The sequence below is a fragment of the Garra rufa genome, chromosome 3, assembly GCF_049309525.1.
Source record: "Garra rufa chromosome 3, GarRuf1.0, whole genome shotgun sequence".
Lineage (NCBI taxonomy): Eukaryota > Metazoa > Chordata > Actinopteri > Cypriniformes > Cyprinidae > Garra > Garra rufa.
In genome coordinates this window covers 39,360,376-39,384,741 of record NC_133363.1, presented here as the reverse complement: position 1 = coordinate 39,384,741, position 24,366 = coordinate 39,360,376, and the positions used below count along the sequence as shown (strand labels likewise).

The 24,366-nt window shown below is 35.4% G+C and overlaps 1 protein-coding gene across 1 annotated transcript in view; it reads right to left on the bottom strand.

Annotated features, from left to right (window-relative positions):
- The window catches only part of hmcn2 (hemicentin 2), a 123,107-nt gene that overhangs the window by 46,648 nt on the left and 52,093 nt on the right, over window positions 1-24,366 (bottom strand). The window contains exons 20-31 of the mRNA XM_073836610.1: window positions 24,184-24,296; window positions 21,923-22,082; window positions 21,689-21,848; window positions 16,069-16,196; window positions 12,149-12,394; window positions 11,774-11,857; window positions 4,209-4,406; window positions 2,689-2,819; window positions 1,981-2,128; window positions 1,660-1,786; window positions 1,422-1,579; window positions 6-75 (exon numbers count right to left, since the gene is read on the bottom strand). Coding sequence (XP_073692711.1) covers window positions 6-75; window positions 1,422-1,579; window positions 1,660-1,786; window positions 1,981-2,128; window positions 2,689-2,819; window positions 4,209-4,406; window positions 11,774-11,857; window positions 12,149-12,394; window positions 16,069-16,196; window positions 21,689-21,848; window positions 21,923-22,082; window positions 24,184-24,296 — 1,723 coding nt within the window. The remainder of the gene's footprint in view (window positions 1-5; window positions 76-1,421; window positions 1,580-1,659; window positions 1,787-1,980; window positions 2,129-2,688; window positions 2,820-4,208; window positions 4,407-11,773; window positions 11,858-12,148; window positions 12,395-16,068; window positions 16,197-21,688; window positions 21,849-21,922; window positions 22,083-24,183; window positions 24,297-24,366) is intronic.

The window sequence follows — 24,366 nt, the reverse complement described above, 5'->3', positions numbered from 1 at the left end:
AGTGAAGAACAGCAGGGAAACCCAGAACAGCAGTCACCTCTGAATTCTCACCAGCGTCACGAATCATGGGAGCAGCTGTGAAAAGACAGAGAATAGATATTGGAGAAGAACTGGATGACATTACAATAAAGATGAAGAAAAAGTGGGTGTTTCGAAAATTGTTTTGTAAGGTTGGGAGATACATACATATATACATACATGCAGTTCAGTTCTTGAACTGGTTTTCTATGTGAATCAATTGTTGTCTGTTTCTTCAATTATTAATTCTTACTATAAGAGCCGGTTCTTTTTAGTGAATCAGAAACATACAATGCAACTAGAAGAGATTGATTCCCAAATGAATAACTCTAATGATTTGGTTCTTTTTAGTGAATCTAAACCATACATTACAATTAGTCTAGTTTTATTTATCTTATGATACATTTTTTAGTAAAACCAAACCACAGAGCGCAATTAATGTAGTCTGATTCTTGAATGAATGACTGTTATGATTCAGTTGTTTTAGTAAATCAAGACTATAAAAGGTAACCAGTGTAGTCCAATTCTTAAACTGACTCTTATGATTCAGTTCTTTTAGTAAATCAAGACTATAAAAGGTAACCAGTGTAGTCCAATTCTTAAACTGACTCTTATGATTCAGTTCTTTTAGTAAATCAAGACTATAAAATGCAAGTGGTGTAGTCCAATTCTTGAATAAATGATTCTTACGATTCTGTTCTTTTTAGTAAATCAAAACTATACAACGCAACACTGTAGTTCAATTCTTTAAATAACTCTTATGATTTAGTTCTTTTAGTAAATCAAAACTTTAAAATGCAACTAGTATAGTCAAATTCTTGAACAAATGGCTCTTATAATTCAGTTGCTTTTTGTAAATCAAAAGTATAAAATGCAAGTGGTGTAGTCCAATTCTTGAATGAAAAACTCTTATGATTTAATTCAGTTTTAGCAAATCAGCTTGACGATAACAATACAGCACAACCAATATAGTCACATTTTTGAACAAATTACTTTTATGATTCAGTCATTTTGTAAATCAAAACCTTTTTTATGAAAGGTTTATTTGTGAAATAAAACACAACCTGTGTAGTCTGATTCTCAAATGAATGACTCTCATGATTCAGTTGCTTTTTGTAAATCAGAAATATAAAATGCAAGCGGTGTAGTCCAATTGTTTAATGAATGACTCTTCTGATAACTCTTGGTAATGAATCAAAGTTGTTAGTGAATCAAAACAATACAGCACAACCAGTGTAGTCTGATTCCCAAACGAATGACTCTTACAATTCGATTTTTTTAATGATTCAAACACATATAGTTTATATATTATGCTGTTTTAAGGCTTGTGAGAATTAATTACATAATCAAGGAAAAGACAATAGGAATTGTTCAATTCCTTATGATTCCCATCCCCATCATACCTTGTACGTTCAGCCGGAACTGCCGTGTCTGAGTCCCAGCGTTGTTACTGGCCACACACTGATAAAGGCCACGATCCCTCGGTCTGACCGACTTCACTCTCAACACCTGCCCCTTCTCCAGAAACTCCACATGTGGGTCTCCATTAGGAGATAAAACCCTGAGAGAGGTTGTGAAGAGCACAAATGAGCACAGAAGCTGGAAGAGAGCAGCATGTGATTGTGTGTGTCATTAACTCACTCTCCATCATGACTCCATTCCACTGTAGGCAATGGGCGGCCACTAACTCTGCACTGCATGTCCACCTCCTGCCCTGTCATGACACTCAGTTCCTGCACTCCTGAGGTACCTGAAATTACTGGTGGAGCTACAAGTACACACCAGGACATAAGAATCAATGAGAAATAAACTATAAGGGCAGACTTACTCTAACAACTTTCAATAAAAGGATTTGTATCAAATGTTACAAGCTAAGTACAAAAACAAAGCCTAATGTGTATCCTTTGTTCTGTACACCTCAAGGTTACTTTAAATTACACAGCTTGTCTCTCTATATTTCACCTTGTACTTCAATAGTATACTCCCTCCTGGCTTCTCCAGCAGAGTTCTGGGCAGTGCAGGTAAAATGGCCAGCATGATCGTGCTGAACACGGTAAATCTTTAAAAGCCTTTTTCCATTCTGCAGATACACTCCTGGGGTCTCCAGTACCTAGAAGCACAGCACAGGGTAATTGATTTTCAAGAGTAGCAGCCAAGACTTGTGATGAATGTCACGGTCACTAGGTGGCACTATGCTACTATTACATTGGAGGAGAGCCATTAAATAAATAAATAAATAAATAAATAAAATATAAAATAAAAATATTAAATATTAAATAAAATATTAAATATTAAATTTCAAATTACCCTTGCAAACATTTTCGTACATCATTTAGGATTTATGTCTCTCACATTACTCTGCAGCAAAGTTAATATTCCATTAAAAAAAACATTATTTGGCAAGTAGCTGTGTAATAATCATGATAATGAATCAACTTTATAATGACTAAAATGTAAGTTTGAGCTGTTTCAACTGAAACAAACTTGCACTGACTGATTTAAAATATATCAGTGCCTTCCACACCAGTAATGTTTTTTTTATCTAAGCATGTTTATACAAATTATTTAAGTATCCTAATTGAACTATGGCTTAATCCTGGTTTAGTCTAAGCCCTGTCTGTGAAACCGGACTGTAGTGTTTATAAAATCACTATACATGGGGAAACCTACAGGTCTGTTGTCTTTGGTCCAGGTAATGGTTGGGGTTGGGATACCGAAAGCATCACATCCCAGTGTGAGCGGTTGCTTCAATGTGACTGTCAGATTCAAAGGCTGCCCATCATCTTGGATCTCTGGGGGAACTAGATTTTTGAGACAAAGAAATCATTCAGCATAATTCAATCCAGCACTAAACCCTGACTATAATTTGCTTGTATTTAATTAGGCATGTAATCAAGCAATGAAAAGCCTTCAAATAAATCTTCTGTGCCTACTCTAAAACGACACAAACCAGAAAATTGTTCCTATTAACTCCTATGTATACTATACAAGATAAATGTAGTATAAATGTAGCAGAAAAATCCGCACACATTACACACAAAACACACACACACAAAAAAGACTATATAATTGTATGTATTATTTTAATTGATTAATTCTACATAACATAACACATAACAGACCGGTTTCACAGACAGGGCTTAGACTAAGCCAGGATTAAGACATAGTTCAATTAGGACATTTAAGTAATTTTTATAAACAGGCTTAGAAAAAACCATTACTGGTGTGCATCTTGAGACAAAACAAAAGAACTAATATATTTTCAGATCAATCAGTTCAATTTTATTTCAGTTGAAACAGCTCAGATTTACATTTTAGCCTAGGACTAGGCTTAAGCCTTGTCTGTGAAACCAGGGGAACATATATTAGAATATATAAATATTCTATAATGTTTTTATACTTGTTGTTGTTTTTTATCTATTTTTACAATAGATTAAATTAATCCATTGTAATAATAATTAGGGCTGGGTTTTGCTGCAATTCTGATTGACAAGCTTGCGATTAGATTCGATTTATGATTTGATTTAACTCAATATCGATTATTTTGAAAATTTATCAGGAACAGTACATGACAAATTTTCTTAGGGGAAAAAAAAAAATCTGTCACTCAATGCTGTAAAATGTACATGAGAATTAGTTGGTACTACATTTACTATAATAATAAAGTTAAAGTAACTGATGTGTAATGCTTACTGTAAATCACACTCAGTGAAGTTTTTATAATAATAAAGTTACAATTACATTATTATATTTTGAAATGTAAACTTTTAAATGGCGGCTGTCATAAAAACTTGACCGAGTTAATTTTTCAGGCTAACTAACAAGTTTCTGGTCACCATGTTCATGTTTTTGACTGACTGACTGGGCGATTACAGATTAGGATGGGATCATTGGATGGGAGGGGCGCTATAATGATGTTTATTAACTAAAAACAGCTAGACTAATCAATTCTTAGGATTTAAGAAACAATATTGAATGAGAAATTGATCTTTTTACCCAGCCCTAATAACAATAGATTACTTTTTTTCCAGTTGCACAGGTTTAACAAATGCTCCCTGGAAACTGCTTAAATACCCCTGGAGTGCATGTAGTTCTTGCTGGGAATCACTGATCTAAATTAGAGTAAATAGACGCTAATTTCAAATGTATTATAAAGCTATTGACCATGTGGAAATGTGCAAGAGTCTCACCATTGACCTTTAGCCTGGTCTTCCTCTCCACTGATCCTGCTTCATTAGTGGCCACACACTTGTAATCACCACTGTGACTGGCCAAAGCTGAGCCAATCACCAGAGAGCCATTTTCAGCCAAAGACACACCATGCTCCGTTCGCTCCATTTGAATCTCCAGTCCATTTTTGAACCATCGCATCCAAGGAGCGGGAGACCCTAGCCAAGGGATGACAACAGCAAAAGAACAAATGAGATAGAGAGAAACAGTATATGTGAAAGAGAGGACATCTATCAGAGACGACAGAATCACAATTCCCAGTGCACAATGAAAACTCGGCTCGCCAGAGCTTAAAAACAAGACCAGATATCCATCCATCTGACAGCGTGACAACAAAGAGCAGATACAAAGAGAGTGCCAGTAAATTTCGTTCCTCGGAAGTGGATCAGCCGATGTCCCGTCAAACAGTACTTCAAGGTGAAACGCACCGAGTGAAGATGCCAGACACAGTATATCAGAAGAGAACTGATCAAGCGTAGGAACAGCAGATTTATAGCTCAAAGACAAAAGTCAAGAGACTTCAGGACAGCAGTAAGGGGAGCAGTTCAAACACACCAATGAGGTTCTATATTAGCTTCCACGACCCCTTTAACAGATGTGTGATGAACTTTACTAGGTTAACTTTAAGTGACGGGGCAGGGGGTAACCTTGTACTTGTTTTATAGTCACCTCTTAAACCTCCTCAAAGGCCATTTGGGCAGAAATGACATATACTGAGAAGTGTTTATTTGTGTTTGGTTTCACCCAGAGCACTCTCCCATGTGACATGTAAAGTCTATATAGTGGTGGAAGGAATAAGGAAAAAATGCCCAAAAAAGAAAGTCCAAAAGAAGGACAATTTTGGACATCCAAAATTTTTTGGGGATAGTTCAAACCTATAAGACTTTGGTTAAACTTCAAAACATAGAAGATATAAGATATTTTTCATGAAACCTCAGAGGTTTCTGTCCGTCCATTGAAATTCCAGGTAACAAAAATTGGAAGATCTAAAAAGGTCTTAAAGGCGTCATAAAAAGAATCCATATGAATCCAATGGTTTGATCCAAGTCTTGTGAAGAGATACAACAGCTTTTATATGATCAGATTCATATAACTGATCTCTACCTTGTGTTGTTTCAAAACTGTGTGACTTTCTTTCTTCTGTAAAACATAAAAGACATCTAAAAAATCGCAGTGTTTTTCTATTCACCAGGCTAACACTATTCAGGCCCTTTAGAAAGCATGTCAGTTGCGACATTCCTGCAAAATGATATTATGTTGGTGCTAAAAGAGTGTTCAGATTTGAATATGGCAATATTTTATTGGTTGTTGTATGCATTGCAGCAGCAAATGAAATTAATGAAAGTAGATTAATGTTATATTGCATTTGAAAATAACCCATAGTCTTAAAGGAGACCTATTATGTCAATTTTTACAAGATGTAATGTAAGTCTCAGGTGTCCCCAGAATGAGTCTGTAAAGTTTCAGCTCAAAATACCCCACAGATCATTTATTATATCATTTTAAAAATGCCTATTTTGAGTGGAAGCAGAAACGCACTGTTTTTTTGCATGTCTTTAAATGCAAATGAGCTACTGCTCCCAGCCCCCTTTTCCAGAATAGGGCTGTGCTTTTACAGCTTAACACAGATACAGTGCTAAAAAAATTCTATTTGGTTTATTATCATAAATCGCACTGAAATTATGCACTTTAAAGCCAGATTAGTTTTAATGTCTAATATACAGCTTTTTTAGCTCACACATTCAAAGCACATGTTGGTAATTTTTGAACGCGATGCTATTGGTCTAATAGGATTCAATGATCTATGCTAAGCTATTCTAAAAGTGATATCGCCAGAACAGGAGAACGGCTGAATGGATTTCAAAACGGTAAAAATCAACTTATTAACTCGGGGGGAGTTGGAGAATGAGCCTATTTCCAAAAAAAGTGGAGTGTTCCTTTAACAAAAGCAAATGAGGACTGTACCAGGTGAGCTACCAAGCAAGTTTACATAAGAAAAGCCATAACCATGGAGGTGTTTATGTGACGTAATTGTCAAAATGTATTAGTTTACAAATAACTTATATTATATTTACTATGATAAGTGTTTTGAGGTCATAGCAGTATATTGTACCACCAGAACCAACTGAAACCAATTGAAAACATGTTTTTATTAAAAGGGTCATAAACTGAGAAACTAAAATTGCATTGACATTTTAACATATATCGCATTGCATGGGGTAAAATACACATTTTTGGCAGGGTTCCCTTTGTACAATTTGCATTCCAGGGGATGAATATCACGAAACTGGGGTCGCTTCAACCCGCAGAAATGAAAAACAATCCACGGCAACAGTGTTAAAGTAGCCCGATTCCACGGGAAAACCACGGACTTGGCAACACTGTGCTGTCCTGACCGTATTGGATCCATCAGTCATGTTGCAACAGTGTGAGTAACTGTTTTTATTACGTGATCACTACTGCTTTGTCTGTTAAACAAATCGTTTGATATATACTGAGTATCTCTGCATTTTTAACCTAAAACACAGCAGCCTCCATCTGTGAAAGACGTATACCTTCAAACATACACAAGCCAATCGTAGCACTGGACGTTTACTTCCGAGTCTACAATCCGCCATATCTATTCAAACAAAGCGTTCAGATGAAAGTTAAAAACAGGACAGAAATAGGCTATTACTTCAAAATTATATTTTTTGATGTAAAACTCTTGATAACATTATAAGTGGACCTCAGAGAACAGTACAAAATAAAAAAAACAGAGGTAGTTCATGACCACTTTAATTGATAACCTGCCCTGTAATCATAATTTGTATGAATAGAAATAAGCGTTGGTGGTACATTACTGCCACTAGTGTTGATTTTTTGGAGTTGCAAAGTAGCTAGCACATTTTTCCAATGAGCCTGTATTGACAAATAGCAATTGAAACTCTTTAAAAAAATATCTTCTTTTATGTTCCACAGAAGAAAGAAAGCCATACAGATCTGAAAGAACATGAGGGTGTGACAAAACATATCAAACCAAAACCAGGTGGCATCTGCAAATAATGATGCTGGAGCTTTTCTCAGAACTATCTTTGCTTGCAATGACTTGTAACAAACTGAGGCAAAACTCACACAGGTGTCCTATTAGAGTAACCACAGGTGTAGTTTGTCACATTAACTATCCACTAATGTTTAAACTACTAAGTGTACAAATACTTTTTGTCTTCACTTTCTTACAAGCTTTTTTAGTTAAGTATTTTATTTCAAACGTGTGTTTGTGCTATCTTTAAAATAAATGTCACTTGGTGAAATAATTAATTGCGTAATTCAAAGACATTCATACATTTTAAGTGCATCTCAAGTGTCCAAATACTTTTAGCAGCCGCTGTATAAAATAAGTCAGCCACTTTTTTTAACAACAAGCCAATCAGAATAGAAGGGAAAATAACTCCCAGAGCAGATGTTTACAGTCATAATGTTTGGATTGATTGTTTTTGTAACTTAAAGAATGGCGTGCAGCTGGTCCTGTTTACATTACAGGATAACATTAGGAGCAGTTTATCTGTCAGAAATCCCTCAAACAATACTTCAGATGATGCACGTTACAAAAAGAGTCTTGTGCGCGTTCCTTGGATGGGGTTGTGTCTTTCAGTGCAAGCCAGAGTAAATGGAGCAATCTGAAAAGGACGGACTTCCTCACTCCTACATCTTTTGGCACATGACTTCTTTATCTAACACACCTGCTATAGGACCGAGAAATTTAGTTAGAAAACAGTGTGTGTGTATAGATGTTTAAAAATTTTAACATCAGTTTTCAGCATTAATAATAATAATAAGAAATGTTTCTCGAGCAGTAAGTCAACATATAAATACGATTCTGAAGAATCAGAACACCGAAGACTAAAGGAATGGCTTCTGAAAAAACGGCTTACCATCACAGGTACAGTTTAGGTCAAAAGTTTACATACACATGCAGAATCTGCAAAAATGTCAATTATTTTACCAATATTAGAGGGATTATACAAAATGCATGTTATTTTTTATTTAGCACCGACCTGAATCCGATATTTCACATAAAAGATGTTTACATATAGTTCACATGCGAAAAAATAATAGTTACATTTATAAAAATGACCCTGTTCAAAAGTTTACATACGCTTGATTCTTAATAATGTGTTGTTACTTGAATGATCCACAGCTGTGTTTTTTTAGTGAGTGTGTTTAGTGATAGTTATTCATGAGCGCCTTGTTTGTGAACAGTTAAACTGCCTGATCCTTTAAATTGCCCGTTGTTCTTTTAGAAAAATCTTTCAGGGCCAACAAATTCTTTGTTTTTTCAGCATTTTTGTGTATTTAAACCCTTTGCAACAATGACTGTATGGTTTTGAGATCCATCTTTTCACACTGAGGACAACTGACTCATATGCAAGTTGTACTAAGTAAAAAAGAACATGCATTTTGTATGATGTTCGTGTGCGTTCGCAAATCAGTCTGAATAAACAATACAATGCTGTTAATTGGAAGACTAATTTAAAAAAGTAAGTAAACAGCTCACGCACTTAGATAACTTTGTTACGTCAAAATAAGACTTGAAATCAAAACATGATCTGTGGGAGTTTTTAGTGAGTAAACAGCTTGCAACTTATATGCAACTCTTACAGAAGGTTCAAACCCTCACTGATGCTTCAGAAGGAAAAACAATGCATTAAGAGCCGGGGGTGAAAACTTTTAGAATTTGAAGATCAGGGTAAATTTAACTTATTTTGTCTTCTGGGACACAGGTAAGTATCTTCTGTAGTTTCTGAAGGGCAGTACTAAATATATAAAATATGATATTTAGGCAAAATAAGAAAAATCCTCATTCCGTTCAAAAGTTTTCAAAAGGCTCCTAATGCATAATTTTTGTTTTTGGAGCATCAGTGAGCGTTTGAACCTTTTGTAATACGTGCATATGAGTCCCTCAGTTGTCCTCGGTGTGAAAAGATGGATCACAAAATCATACAGTCATTGTTGGAAAGGGTTGAAATACACAAAAATGCTGAAAAACCAAAACATTTTGGGGCCATGAAGGATTTTTCGGAATAATCTTTTTAAAAATTCAACTATTATTTTCTCATGTGGACTATATGTAAACATCTTTTATGTAAGACACCTTATTCAGGTCAGTACTAAATAAAAAATAACAAGCATTTTGTATGGTCCCTCTTATTTTTGGTTAAAAGAATTAACATTTTTGCAGATTCAAAAATGAATCTGACCTCAACTGTATATATTAAAATAGAAATTCTTATTTTAATAATATTTTACAATATTACTGAATTTTTAGTGAGCATAAGAGGCTTACTGAGCCCAAACTTTTATTGTAGAGTGAAATCATAACACAGCGTGTACAAATTAGCTGTAAAGGTTGTGTTTGAGTTGGCTCATTTCCTATGAAGTGCCATTATTAGGCACGTCACTTTATTTTACAGACAAGCACTTTTGTCTGAGCCTAATGATTACCATCATTCGCCACCAAACATGCCCGACAGCACAGCCGTTCACACTTATTTACTGTCATATCTGTATTAAGTACCTCTCATTAAGTGCTACACAGATGTCTGAATTCTCAGTCGCCATAACAATGTTAGAGATCCAACACAAACTCAAGAAAGCAATTCGGCACAATTTTCACTTAATAACAAGGATGACTTGACCATCTTTGCTCTGATTCGAGACAGACTGATAACTGCCTCTTTTCTAGCTGTAAAAACGACCCATCAAACCCTTTCTTCCCTTGTACTCTCGCTCTTAGCCCTCTTCCTCTCCGCCTGCAACAGTCCCTAATTAGGATTCCTCTCCCAGTGGGCCATCGCATGCAGGAAAGCAGATGTGGCCCTCAGAGACAGAGGAGAAGAGTAGTGTTCCAGCTGCTGCACACACACATACACACACACATCATGTCAGGGTTGCCATGGCAGGTTTCCATCAAAACAACACCTATTAGGTTGCAATGTGCGCGGAAAAGCTGGGTATGTATCGCTGTAGTGCGTTTCATAAACAGACACAGATTCACACTAAACACCTCTCACTCCCCGCAAGTGAAGGCATTTGATTTCCTTTCCAGGTCTGTTTATGTGAAACGAGCTGTTAAACCTGTGCAAAGTGTTATCGAACGAGGATGTTGCCAGCAGCCAAAATGAGGTGGCGGTGAGAAAAAAGACCATATGGTGAGAGACAGCAGGAAAAAACAAAACAGCAAAGACAGCTTTCAGTACAGCTTTTATCATGTCGCTCTCACACACAAACACACACACACACACACGCTTGTTTTCTGATGTATCTAAATAGTCGTACCATAAACTTATTGCTTTGATATTTCCTCTAAGGAGGCAAGAGAAGCAGTGTCTCCTCAAAAAATTGGATGAGAAAAAATTCATGGTACAAAAATAAAACAATGCCAGTATTACAAAATATAACAATAAAAAGTGTATAAATCACTCATTTAGTTTAAACAGACCTCCTAAGTGTGTGGTGAATTTGGTGGGGGGTAATTAAGAATGAATGGGGAAAGTCATGCGAGACGAGGCAATACCTCCATCGCAATATGACTGTGATTGGTTAATGCCATAAATTCTACCTCTTGTGTTTGTGCGTGTTCTGCATTTGTGAATCAGTCTGAATTAACAATATAATTGCATTAATGGGAAAACTAATTGAAAAAGTAAGTAAACAACTCACACACTTATATAACCACTTTATGTCAAAATAAGACTTGAAATGGCATGAAAGCATGATCTGTGGGAGATTTTATTGAGTAATCGGCTTGGTGAAATTTAAAGTAAATCTCTGTCTGTGACCAATATTTACTGAGCTTTGATGACTGATGATTTGAAAAATTCAAAAAGACTTACTGTGTTAACTGTTAAAAAGAATAGCTAAACATGAGTTCACAAGCAAGATATACTGTTTAAATTGTTACTGCGTTGAGTTATTATTTTGGAATAAATGTTAAAATGCTTAGAAAACACTAATTTGATGAGATTCATGCTATAAATAGAATATAGATTACAAAAAAATATTGACTTCATTCCCACCCTAGCCCCGCATTTACAAGTGCACGAGTGAGTTTTGCTACAGGAATATCGCAAAAAGAGTAGCAAAAGTCAAAGCGCTAGGATTTGAAGTTGTACTGCCAGATCTGAGAGGTTGTAAGTGCTGACTTGAGGTTGTACAGTAAAACTGAAGTAAAGTGCAAAAGCAAATATGTTGTACACACTTGAGTCTGTCATTTTGTTTGTGTGGATGTCATTTTACACGTTTGTAGTTATTAATTTGCAACTTCAAATTCAAAACACGGGTGTTTTGATCATTGTCTGTGTGTGCAAATCGACAGATTCAGCTTTTCACATCAGAGCTGTGAGTTCAAATTTCAGCTTACAAATACGAATATTAATATGACAAGTTCTCACATTCAAATTAACAAGCTCTTGAGTTTTGCTACTGTTTTACCTTCATACAAAACATGCCATAAGCTTGTAAAAAGCTATGCAAGTTTACCTACCTCGAGCAGGGCAAGGGATGAGCACTCTGCTGTTAGCCACACTCTCGATAATGGTCTCTCCATTTGTCTCAAAATAGGGGCCCTCTGTAACCACATACACACAAATCACAAGGTTAACATAAAAGCCCCAATGCCAAAGGTCAACTCAAGGGTCAGAGTGGAGAGCACAGGAACACAGGGATAAATGATTTGTGACCATGTCCGCTGGTGATGTTTACACACTCATATAAGTCAAGTTAAGTCATGATTTAGATAGGCTGGGGATAATAAAGTGTTTTGGTTTCCAAAAAGTTCTCTGTGCAATGACAAATGTTCATAGTTGAACAAAGGATTTCTTGGCGCATTGTCAAACATTTTTTTGCTCAGCAGACTTACCCAAAATGTTCAGAACAATCTCGATGGTATCTTCTCCAGCACTATTACTGGCTACACAACGGTACGTGCCGCTGTCCGAGTGCTGGACCGCCTGGATCTTCATCATCCTGTCACTGCCCACAAGAAGTCCGTTGTGAAGCCAGCTGATCTGAGGACTCGGCTCTCCTTGGACCACACATGGCAACACCACCGTCTGGCCAATCAGAGCTTTAAGAGATGTAGGTGCTGGCTGAATCCTTGGTTTAGCTGTTGGGATAAAATCAGTTGAAAAAAGTATGGTTTCTTCAATGTTCTTACGAAAAAGAAGTTTATTCAAGTGTGCTATAAGTATACTTTTAGTCTCCTTTTTATTTACAAATCAGAAATGTGCTTTATATACACTCTAAAAGTTTTCACCAGTTTCAACTTAAAAACTTCAGTTTAGCAGCTGCCATAAAATTTTAAGTTAAATCAACTTTTAACTTAAGTCATTTTAACGCACAACTCATTTTATTTTATTTGAGTTAAAATTACTTGTAGTTTTAAGCTGATTTAACTTAAAATTTTAAGGCAGCTGCTGAACTTACGTCATTAAGTTGAATCTGGTGAAATCCATTTAGGGCTGCAACAACTAATCGATAAAATCGATTATTAACGATAATGAAATTTGTCGACAACGATTCTCATTATCGATGAATCGGGTCCGCCCACAGTGCACGTACAACTTCAGAGGATCACGTCAAATAACAGCACTGAATGACGCAGACAAAATGCATCTAAAAATAGTGGAGGAAACAGACTGAGATGCTGCAGGAGAGTTACGTGATCCAAGCTGCTCAAAACATGAGAATTCCTTATTTAAAACTAATAGAGTGATGGCTTGCCCTGTGAGGCACTTTGAGATCCGTTTGCGTCCTCAGCATGAAAACTTTCAGTTTGCGGTCATATCTTTATCTGTAAATGTCACAAATTCACTCGATATTTTACATTTAAAAATCCATTCTGGCAGTCTGTAAGTTTAAATCTTTACTGAATGAGCGTCAGACAGCCGGAACACAGAACACAGACAGGGAGAGAATTAATACTCAACTCAGCGCAAAAACATTCATTGTGCTGAAACATCTGTCGTTGAATGTTAAATTTAGATTTAAATACAACATGTAGTGTGCGTATTTATGGAGGGTATGAACAGTAGGGCTGTGACGGTGGCAGATTTTAACCACCGCCGGTGGTGCGGTGTTTTATATATAAATAAATGAGGCTTAAACATTATTCAAGAACGTGCGTGTTTTGCAATTTCTGTCGGTGAACAAGCTGTCTACAAAACACTAAAATAAATCAACGAAATAATACATTTAAATAAGAAAGTAGCCTAAATAAGTGTTAAATAGGCTATTAAACAAGCATTCGTTGCAAAAATTCCTACAACCTCTAACGTTACAGCTCATCAGAATTACTGGCCGAGTTCTCTTTCTCTTCCCCATTGCACAGCTGCTGTTTTTAATAGCAAAGTAATTACATTTATTTTCGTTTCTTTAGTTTATAAAGTTAATTTAGAAATATATTTGGAACATGTTTTATTTGTGAAATTCAAGTTTTTGTTTTTTAAAGTAACGACAAAGCGGCCGGCGGCAGATAGATCAGTTTAGCCTTCTCAAATCATCACGATTTAAATTAAAATCCTTAGATAAAAAAATAAATAAATACATAACTAAAAATTAAGCATATCACAATATTAGTTTAATCGTTTAACCTAGATAAATGTGTAGACTACTAATAGGCGTATATCCAATAGTTTGTGCGGAGATTAAAAGCTTTGCAGGACATGGAGGTGCGAGTGCTATGTGAAACTTCATTTTTGCTCATAAATGTAAGAGTAATAAATTTACTTTAAATTATTACTTCACTACTATAAAACGAAATAATTCAAATCGAAAACAAAACTCTTTTATTAGCTATAGGCCTAATCCATAAAGATGCACTCAGAAAATACTAGTTTATTAATAAATAATATGAATATCTCCTTACTTTTCCCCTCCACATTCATGGTAGGCCTAATTACTTTAGCTGGGGCTTTGGGCCAGCTTCAGCTTACTGCGTGCATTTGAACGCGGAACTCTTGCGCTCGCTGCTGTTGGTGGGACACTAAACACCGCCACGGCAGAATAAATAGCAGAAAAACTGTATTTTATGCTTGTTAGTGTGTTTTTCTACAGATATTTGTCCTTTCTCTTTATTACAACAGGTGAATTGTTGTAAATGGTTAAGCACTGTGTTTTCATAGCATTCAGAATGTGGAATAGTGTGATTTAAAAAATAAATAAATAATTGGAATTTTTAAGCCAACGAATCGATTAATCGAAAAATTAATCGGCGAACTAATCGATTATCAAAATAATCGTTAGTTGCAGCCCTAAATCCATTTACAGTGTACTTCTCAGAAATATACTTAAAATGACATTTAAGTATACTTGACTTAGAAATCTAAATAAATTTAAGCTATACTTGTGCTCTGAGAATCTGTATTTTCATTGTTATATGTTAGGGACGCAGTTACACATCTTATAATTTTCACAACACAAGCGAAGAAACCGAAACAACAGATGCTTGCACACGTATTAACACGATCACCAGTCATAAAGCAGCATCAAAACTGTAACGTATGGAATAAAATGTCGACCCATGAAGATAATAACTGTCTTTGGGGTGTTGATCAACTCCATCTACTACATTTTGAATATCATGAATAGTCTTTTTTTAAGCTTTTAGTTCAAAATGTTGTTTTTTTATTTAGTTTTAATTTATGAAACTTACCCACACTGTAAACAAAATCTGTAGAAATTACAGTATTACTGGCAGCTGGTTGCCAGTAACTTACTGTAGATTTTAATTTATGCTATTTACTGGCAACAGTTTGTTCAAAGTTAATTGAACATTAAACATTAACAAGTCTTTATCTTTACAGAATAAAACTAAAATAACAGCCTCATGCAAAGCATTCTGGGAACCAAAATCTGAAGGAAAAAAACAGAAAAAGGTTGATGAAGGTTTCTGGTTCCCAGAATGCTTTGCAGTAGGTTGTTATTTTATAGTTTTATTCTGTAAAGACAAAGACTTGTTAATGTTTAATGTTCATTTAACTTTGAACAAACTGTTGCCAGTAAATAACATAAATTAAAAATCTACAGTAAGTTACTGGCAACCAGCTGCAGAACTACAGCAAATTTTTTACAGTGCACATTCAAGTGTTTATAAAAAGAATGCGTGAAGCTAGAATAAAATGTTTTTGTTTACAAACAGATACACCATTCTTTCTTTTGATGTTTTGTATGTTCAGGTATTCATATAACAAAATATATACAAATTAATACCTAAATAGGGACACAGTAGTATACTTAAAATATTATGTAAAGTTCACTTAAAGAAAACTAGCAAGTATACTTGCAGTATAAAACTGCTAAACTAGTAGTTTACTGAGACTACTTCAAAGTGTACTAAGAATGGATAAAAAATATTTTATTAGTAAACTATCAGTATATTTACAAGTTCACTTTTAGTATACTTCCAAGTACAAACTAAAACATAGATGTAAACTAGTTGTGTATTCAAAGTTTACTACTGTTATACTACAAGTATACTTAAAAGTATACTTTTATATACTAGAAAGTGGGCCAATTTAGTCCTAAGGAGTATTGAAATAGTACACTTAAAAGTATACTAATAGTACACTGATATGTGTATACTTACTACATAAAGTATACTTAATAATATACTTGAACTTTACTTAAGTACACTTAATAAAATAAACTTGAAGTATACTTCTTTTTGGTAAGGGTGTTTGGTAGTTCATTTGATGTCAAAGCTGTTACATCAAAAGGATAAATAATTTCATTTATTTGAGAGTTTTTCCACAGATAGATCTTGAGATTATTGGATTGTACCTTGCACTTGCAAATTGTAGGTGAGTGAGACGTTTCCAGCTGGGTTAGCAGCAGAACAGGTGTAGAATTTACTGTCTATCAGCCTGGCATCACTAATCTTCAGAGAACCAGACGGCAGAATGGTGAACCTGTGTAAGAAGAGGTCAAAGGTCAGACATTGAGGTCAAAAGAGGCATGTTTTAGAGTGAGCGTATCTGTTAAAGAGTCTGTGTGGTGTATATGTATGTGTGGTCTTGTGTATATGCACGCAAGCTGGTTTCTAACTTGCGCAATTGAAACCGATTGAGAAAATAAGCTTGGTTTCATTTGGACCGTAATCTTTTGAACATTTGCTTAGCAACTTTATTATGGCAACCTAAATACAAATACAACTAATAAATCTGAAAGGAAGCTACAAGCTACTATATTCAACAAACCCCATTGGGACAAAGTACTCCACCTCCTACTTTTTTCTCACAAGTCTTGCACATGTGGACTAACACTGAGATCACTAAATAGTGGATCGTGGCCAGGGTTTGTACCCAAGGTTGACTTCAGAAGATTACACTGGTAATTTCAAATGAATTAACCAAGTCTTGTTTTGTAAAAAAGCTGAGCAGAAATGTTCATGTGAAAACAATTGTTATTATAATGAAGCATTTGATTTATGATAAAAATGCTTAGATTTTTTGTAAAATCAATAAACAGCTGTCTTCAAGAGACTATTTTGACTTATTACTTTTTTTTGTTATTATGGCTGCCAACTTGAAAATGTACAGTGTATATTTTTGAAAGAGCATCAGTTTCAGAAAAAGTGTTTTTTTCTTTTTTCACAAAGTATTATGGCTACCAACATGAAAGTTTACAGCGAATATTTCTGAAAAAGCATCAGTTTTGGAGTGACCGTTCCTTTCGTTCTTTGTATGTGTGTGTGTGTTTTACAAAGCATTATGGCTGTTAACTTGAAAATTTACAATGAATATATCTAAAAATAACAACAGTTTTAGGTTTTCTTTTGTTTCTTTTTTTCCTTTTTACAAAAAATGATGGCCGCTAACTTGAAAATTTACAATGAATATTTCTGAAGTAACATCAGTTTGGAATGACTGTTTCTTTGTCCTGATTTTCTTCTTTTTTTACCAAAAATTATGGCTGCCAACTAAAAAAATGTACAATGAATATTTCTGAAAAGGCATCAGTTTTGGAGTGACCGTTCCTTTTGTTCATTGTGTGTGTGTGTGTGTGTGTTTTACAAAGCATTCAAGGAACACTCCACTTTTTTTGGAAATAGGCTTATTCTCCAACTCCCCCCGAGTTAATAAGTTGAGTTTTACCGTTTTGAAATCCATTCAGCTGTTCTCCTGTTCTGGCGATATCACTTTTAGCATAGCTTAGCATAGATCATTGAATCCTATTAGACCAATAGCATCGCGTTCAAAAATAACCAATGAGATTCCATATTTGTTGTATTTAAAACTTGACTCTTCTGTAGTTATATCGTGTACTAAGACCGACGGAAAATGTAAAGATGTGATTTTCTAGGCTGATAAGATTAGGAACTACACTTCCATTCCGGCGTAATAGTCAAGGAAGTTTGCTGCCGTAATATGGCCGAAGCAGGAGCAGTAATACCACGCAGCACATGTGCAAATGCTAAACTAGCTGGGAACTCATTTCTGATAATACTCCACCTGCTTCAGCCATATTACAGCAGCAAACTTCCTTGACTATTACGCCGGAATGGAAGTGTAGTTCCTAATCTTATCAGCCTAGAAACTCGCAGCTTTGCATTTCCACCGGTCTTAGTACACGATATAACTACAGAAGAGTCAAGTTTTAAATACAACAAATATGGAATCTCATTGGTTATTTTTGAAGGCGATGCTATTGGTCTAATAGGATTCAATGATCTATGCTAAGCTATGCTAAAAGTGATATCGCCAGAACAGGAGAACTGCTGAATGGATTTCAAAACGGTAAAAATCAACTTATTAACTCGGGGGGAGTTGGAGAATGAGCCTATTTCCAAAAAAAATGGAATGTTCCTTTAAGGCTGCTAATTTGAAAATGTACAATAAATATTATCGAAATAACATCAGTTTGGAGTGACTGTTTAAAGAATTTTGGCTGCCAACTTGAAAAATTACAATATTTCTGAAAAAAACAAACAAACAAAAAAAAAAAACATCAGTTTTAGAGTGACCGTTCCATTCTTTGTGTGTGTGTGTGTGTGTGTGTGTGTGTGTGTGTGTGTGTGTGTGTGTGTGTGTGTGTGTGTGTGTGTGTGTGTGTTTTACAATGCATTGTGGCTGATAACTTAAAAAATTACAATGAATATTTCTGAAATAACATCAGTTTGGAGTGTCTGTTTCTTTTGTCCTTTTTTCCTTTTTTTTTTTTACAAAGAATTTTGGCTGCCAACTTGAAAATTTACAATTAATATTTTAATCAAAATCAGTTTGCAATGACTGCTTCTTTGTATGTTTCCTCTTTATTTTTATTTTTTTTTACAAAGAATTATGGCTGCCAACTTGAAAAGATTTACAGTAAATATTTCTAAAATAACATCAGCGTTGGAGTTTCTTATGTTCTTTTTTCTTTTTTACAAAGAATTATGGATGCCAACTAGGATATTGACAATGAATATTTCTGAAGAAACATCAGTTTGCAGTGTCTGTTTCTTTGTACTTTTTTCTTTCTTTTTTTTTTTACAAAGAATTATGGCTGCCAACTTGAAAATTTACAATGAATATTTCTGAAATAACATCAGTCTTGGAGTGACTGTTTCTTACGTTCTTTTTTATTTTTTATAAGAATTTTGGCTGCCAACTTGAAAATTTACAGTGAATATTTTTGAAGTAACATCAGTCTTGGAGTGACTGCAAAAAGAAAAAAATAATGTAAGAAACAGTCACTCCAAAACTGATATTACTTCAAAAATATTAATTGTAAATTTCCAAGTTGGCATCCATAATTATTTGTAAAAAAGAACATAAGATACAAAGAATTATGGCAGCCAAATTGGAAAATTATAATTAATATCTATGAAGTAACATCAGTTTGGAGTGACTTTCTTTCTCTGTCCTTTTTTTTTTTACAAAGAATTATGGCTGCCAACTTGAAGATTTACAGCAAACATTCATGAAATGCACATCGCTTTTTGCATTTCTCTGCCATACAACTTACTGGCACCATAAACACATATGTGAATTTAAAGACTGAATCTTTTGAAAACCTGTAAACAACAATATATAAAATTGTCTTTTTAGGTTTAGGTTCAAACTCAACAAACAAATTCCAACAAACAGCAAATTCTAGTTAGATCAGTGTGTTAACACTGTTGGGGCAGTTTGAACTAATCTGAAGAAACACGTGCATGCTGGCAAAACTGGACTGGGTAATTAGGGTAATTAAGAATGCTAGAATTGGCCAGAAAGAGAAAGAGAAAGAGAAAGAGAAAGAGAAAGAGAAAGAGAAAGAGAAAGAGAAAGGAGAAAAAATCCTTAAAAAAGCAGTTCACAGTTAGATAAAACTCTAAACTCACAAAGGTTAAAGTGAGCACTGGTGCCCCCTAACATCCCTCCAGCCACCTGATACTAGATTAAACACTCTTTCCACACACAATCTTCTTTCCTGTGTGGCAGATGTCTCTGGAGTGGCGTGTTATTCTCGTCAGGCAGACTGAGACGTCGACATGCTGTTTTATGAGACAGGAAGCTCCTGGAGACTCAAACATTATGCAGGCTACACTTCTTCCTTTGTGACTATCACTCAAAACACACACACACACACACACACACACACACACACACACTCAGATGCACATTCACAGTTCTCATTCCGTGCTTTGCCAGGAATACAGTGTCTCAACGTTCCAGTAATTCCCTGCTTTCACAGACAGACCACATTACCTAATCCTAAAGCTGTCATCCATACATCCTTGCAATACCTATCTGCCGCATCCCTCTGACTAATGCCATCAACGTGCTCCAGCACCTACAAAAAAAAATCCCAGCATGCTTCTCATTCTGATCCCTACACCTCCAGCCCAACTGCCATCATCAGTTTACTAAGCAAATGCATCAACCTCAACGTAATGAACTTCACATCTGTTTTCCTTTGAACCTCATGGGATTTTACACCTTGCATCTCTAGTAGGAATAAGTTCTTCATAATGACTGGGACTAAAGGAAACTTATCTTCAACACATGCTTTTACATGTTTTTGGTCAGATATTTTGATAAGGCCAAAAACATTGGATAATGTCGATTACCAGCTAAAATATTTTAGATTTGTTCCTAGTTTTATACAGTGAGGTACTTAGAATAGAAGTGAATAGAACCATTGGATGTAAAAGCAGAAATGTGAAGGTTATAGTTTTAGAAAAGCACCTACTGCACATTTATTCCTCTGTTCAAACCTGTATATTATTTGAGTTGTAAATCTGTTTAAATCATCATTTCTTACAGTCGTTATATGATTAACATTATGTTTTCAAGGCAAAAAAGTTGTAAAACTGGACATAGCTTATTTTTTTTCACACTAAAATCAAGTTAACATGAATATTGTTAATGTCTTGTGGCTGTAATGTTTATTGACTGGCCTCATTCACTCAATTTTTGAAATGCAAATGTTATCGATTGAGCTTAACTTGCATTCAACCTGGAATATTTCTGTAAAAGAAGGAAACGTTTCAACTTTAGCCTGTAGAGAGTCTTATCTCAAGTTACTTGTACTGTGTTACATCATTGTACTCCTGGATAGTTTATGGTCGGCCTGTGATAGAGTACTACAATTAAAAACACACTGCTTTCATCCAACCCTCTCAAAACATGAAATTAGTGCTGAGAAAAGATGTCTGCAGATGATGTTTTCACTTATGTCAAATAAATGCAAAGCATCAGTCCATCAAGATGAAATCGAATGCATCTTTTATAACAGAGCACCGGTGGCTCTTGCTGAGGCCGAGCTGGCTCTAGATCTTGTCCAGGGGAGTTAGAATGAGGTAAGAGAAGTCAGCTGGGGTGAATTTTGACACAGCTGAAGCCTTTTATAGATGGCTACATCACCTCATCAGGGCCCATTCCTTCACAGCAAGAAAACTTCATCACTCATCAGGACATATTTCTGCCGTTTATTATGTACTATAACAACTGTTCTAAAAAGCAAAAAACGCGCAAATGATTTCAGTTAGAAATATCACATCATATTTGGCTTCATAACCAGCTTTTGTGACACTGTCAAGAGCATCTAAAACACAATTAAACGTGACAGATGGGCTTAGTTTCTTAAGATAATAGATGAAGTCTTTTTTTTTTACATTTTTGAAAGATAATGTTCATTGTCCACTTATTTAATCTAAAAACAGTAACATTATGAAATATTATTACAAATTAAAATAACTCTTTCTATTTAAATATACTTTAAAATGTAATTTATTCCTGTGATGCAAAGCTGAATTTTCAGCAGCCATTACTCCAGTCGTCGGTGTCACATGATCCTTCAGAAATCATTCTAATATGCTGATTTGAAGCTTTAGAAACATTTAGTTATATCAGTGTATGAATAATAGTGTATGTTAGGTGTCTTAGTGAATTTACGACAGTGTACGACAGGACTGAATATTATATTATTTTCATACCAGGCTGTGACAGGAGGTATCGGTTGGCCATTTCTGCTCCAGGTCACCAGGGGTGCAGGACTTCCATTAACTTCACAAGGAAGGATGACTTCTGATCCAACCTCTGCTGCCATTTTAACCGTTGTCCGTGACCCTTCAGCACCCACAATTCTTGGTTTGCCTATTGAAATAAGAGAATTAGAAAATATTTCTACACTAATTTGTTTTAAAGTAAATCAGCCATATATTCCTCACTGTTAACGCTCAGATGCATCTCTCTGCTGGTGTAGCCCACGGCACTGGTGGCGGTGCACAAATAGACCCCTGCATCCTCCGCTGTGGGACTGGGGATGTACAGACTCCCATCAGCTGCCTCAAGAGGTGATGACACAGGCCTGTTTGAGGGATCTCGACCCTGGGGAGAGAAGATGATGGCAACCTGAATACCCTGAAACAAGAATGTTGAGTTAAAAGGAAGATTACGGTGCATTTCTTCCTCCTGGAACGTTCTGATCAGGGAAGTCGTAATTACAGTGTCAGATGCATTCAAATCCCTTCCGTTGGAATGATTGAAGATTTTTCACTCTAAATCTACAAAATGATGAATAGGGAAAGTGCATCGGTGTGTTTCTGCCATGTGTTTATTCAATTTATGAAGTTGCTGTAAAATGAATCTCTATATCCACCTTATTTTACAACATAGAAGTAAGCTAATTTCTTTGAATGTGTGAGACTTCTGATTCATGTAAAAGATGTTTACATATGTCCACAAGAGAAAATAATAGTGGAACATATACAAATGTAAAACCCTGTTCAAAAGTTTACGTACGCTTGATTCTTAACACTGTTTTGTTACCTGAAAATTTTTTTAGTGATAGCTGTTTAGTTGTTCATGAGTCCCTTGTTTGCCCCGAACAGTTGAACTACCTACAAATTCTTTGTTTTTTTTAGCATTTTTGAATTTCTTATAATAATTTTATGATTTTGAGATCCATCTTTTCACACTGAGGACAACTGAGGGACTCATATACAACTATTACAGAAGGTTCAAACGCTCACTGATGCTTCAGAAGGAAACACATTGCATTAAGAGCTGGGGGTGAAAACTTTTTGAATCAGGGTAAATGTAACTTATTTTGTCTTCTGGGAAACATGTAAGTATCTTCTGTAACTTCTAAAGGGCGGTACTAAATTGATATTTATTCAAAATAAGAAAAATGTAAACATCTTCATTCTTTTCAAAAGTTTACCCCTGAATTTTCTTTTTTTTTTCTTTTTGTCCCACATCTCACAACTCTGAATTTATTTATTTTTTTATTCTGTGACAGAAACGAACATCCACAGATTCCAACACAAAATAAAAAAAATAAAAAGATAATTGTGACTTTTTGACTCACACAAGTCTGAATTTTCCAAAAAAAAAAAAAAAAAAAAACATGTGGCAGAAACTAACTTTCATAGATTCCACCAAAGAATAAAAAAAATAAAAAGGTAAATGCGAATTTTATCTCACAAGTTCGAATATTCTATTTTTTTTTTTATCTGGTGGCAGAAACAAGCTTCCATAGATTCTAGCATTTAATAAAAAATAAAAAGGTAATTGCAACTTTTTGGCTCACAATTCTTAAGACTTTTTTCTTTTTTCAAAATTGCAACTTTGTATTGAAAAAAGTCAGAATTTTAAAATAAAAAGACTTTTTTATTTTTTATATCGTGGACTGAAAAAAGCTTCCATAAGATGTGAACTGCTTGCTTTGGACATTAAAGTACAAATGGCTGCACCTGCTCTTACTTTAAAAGTAACTGTAATTATAGAATACCATGCGATTTTGTACAAGAAACTTAAAAATATATGTAATAATAATTAATTTGAGCAAAATTTACTAGTAAAACAGACCCTTCATCCATTGGATGTCTCAATGACGTGCCCCCAACTCAGAAATTCAGGGCTAAAAGAAAACCCGGAGTTTACCAATCACAATTAGGACATTGTGGTGACATTCATGTGCGTTCAACTCGTAAAAACAATCTTTCCGACATGACTTGAATGCACCATTGGAATGCACATCCTGTCCGAAACCTCTGAAGCGGCTTCTCATGTTACCAGGAATCAGGCATTCCTCATGCATATCCCCCAGCCCCTTTTTGCTCTGAAACAAGATGGCTTTAGCAGACCTTCTTTCATGTGACCAGAATAGCAATTTACATGCCTCGAGTGGATACTGCGGACAATACACCCCCAATTTATCGTGTTGTGAAACAGCGATGGAAAACTTAACCTCCCATGACAGGGGCAGGCGGACGTGAGCTTACTTTCATTTGAAAGGCGATTGGGAAAGCCATGCATCAAAGACAAATGGGCTGCATCAGCACTTCTCCTGCCTCCATTATGCTAAATTATTCCAGCTAACTGTTTAGCAAGGTGCGATCAGTCACTATCTGTCACTTCTGGGATGGTGACACAGCCAGAAGCAGCATTACTGAAAATGAAAGACCACCCCATCAGGGTGATGTACCTTGGTCCAGACGATGGTAGGTTTGGGGACCCCGCTTGCTTCACAGGACAGGGAGATGGGTGTGCCCTCGTTGGCTGTGTAGTGCAGGGGACCAGCCTTGATATCAGGAGGGGCTGCAAAAGTAGGTCAGAATAGCAGCTGTTCATACAGCCTTAACAACCACCAGTTCACAATTAGAACTTC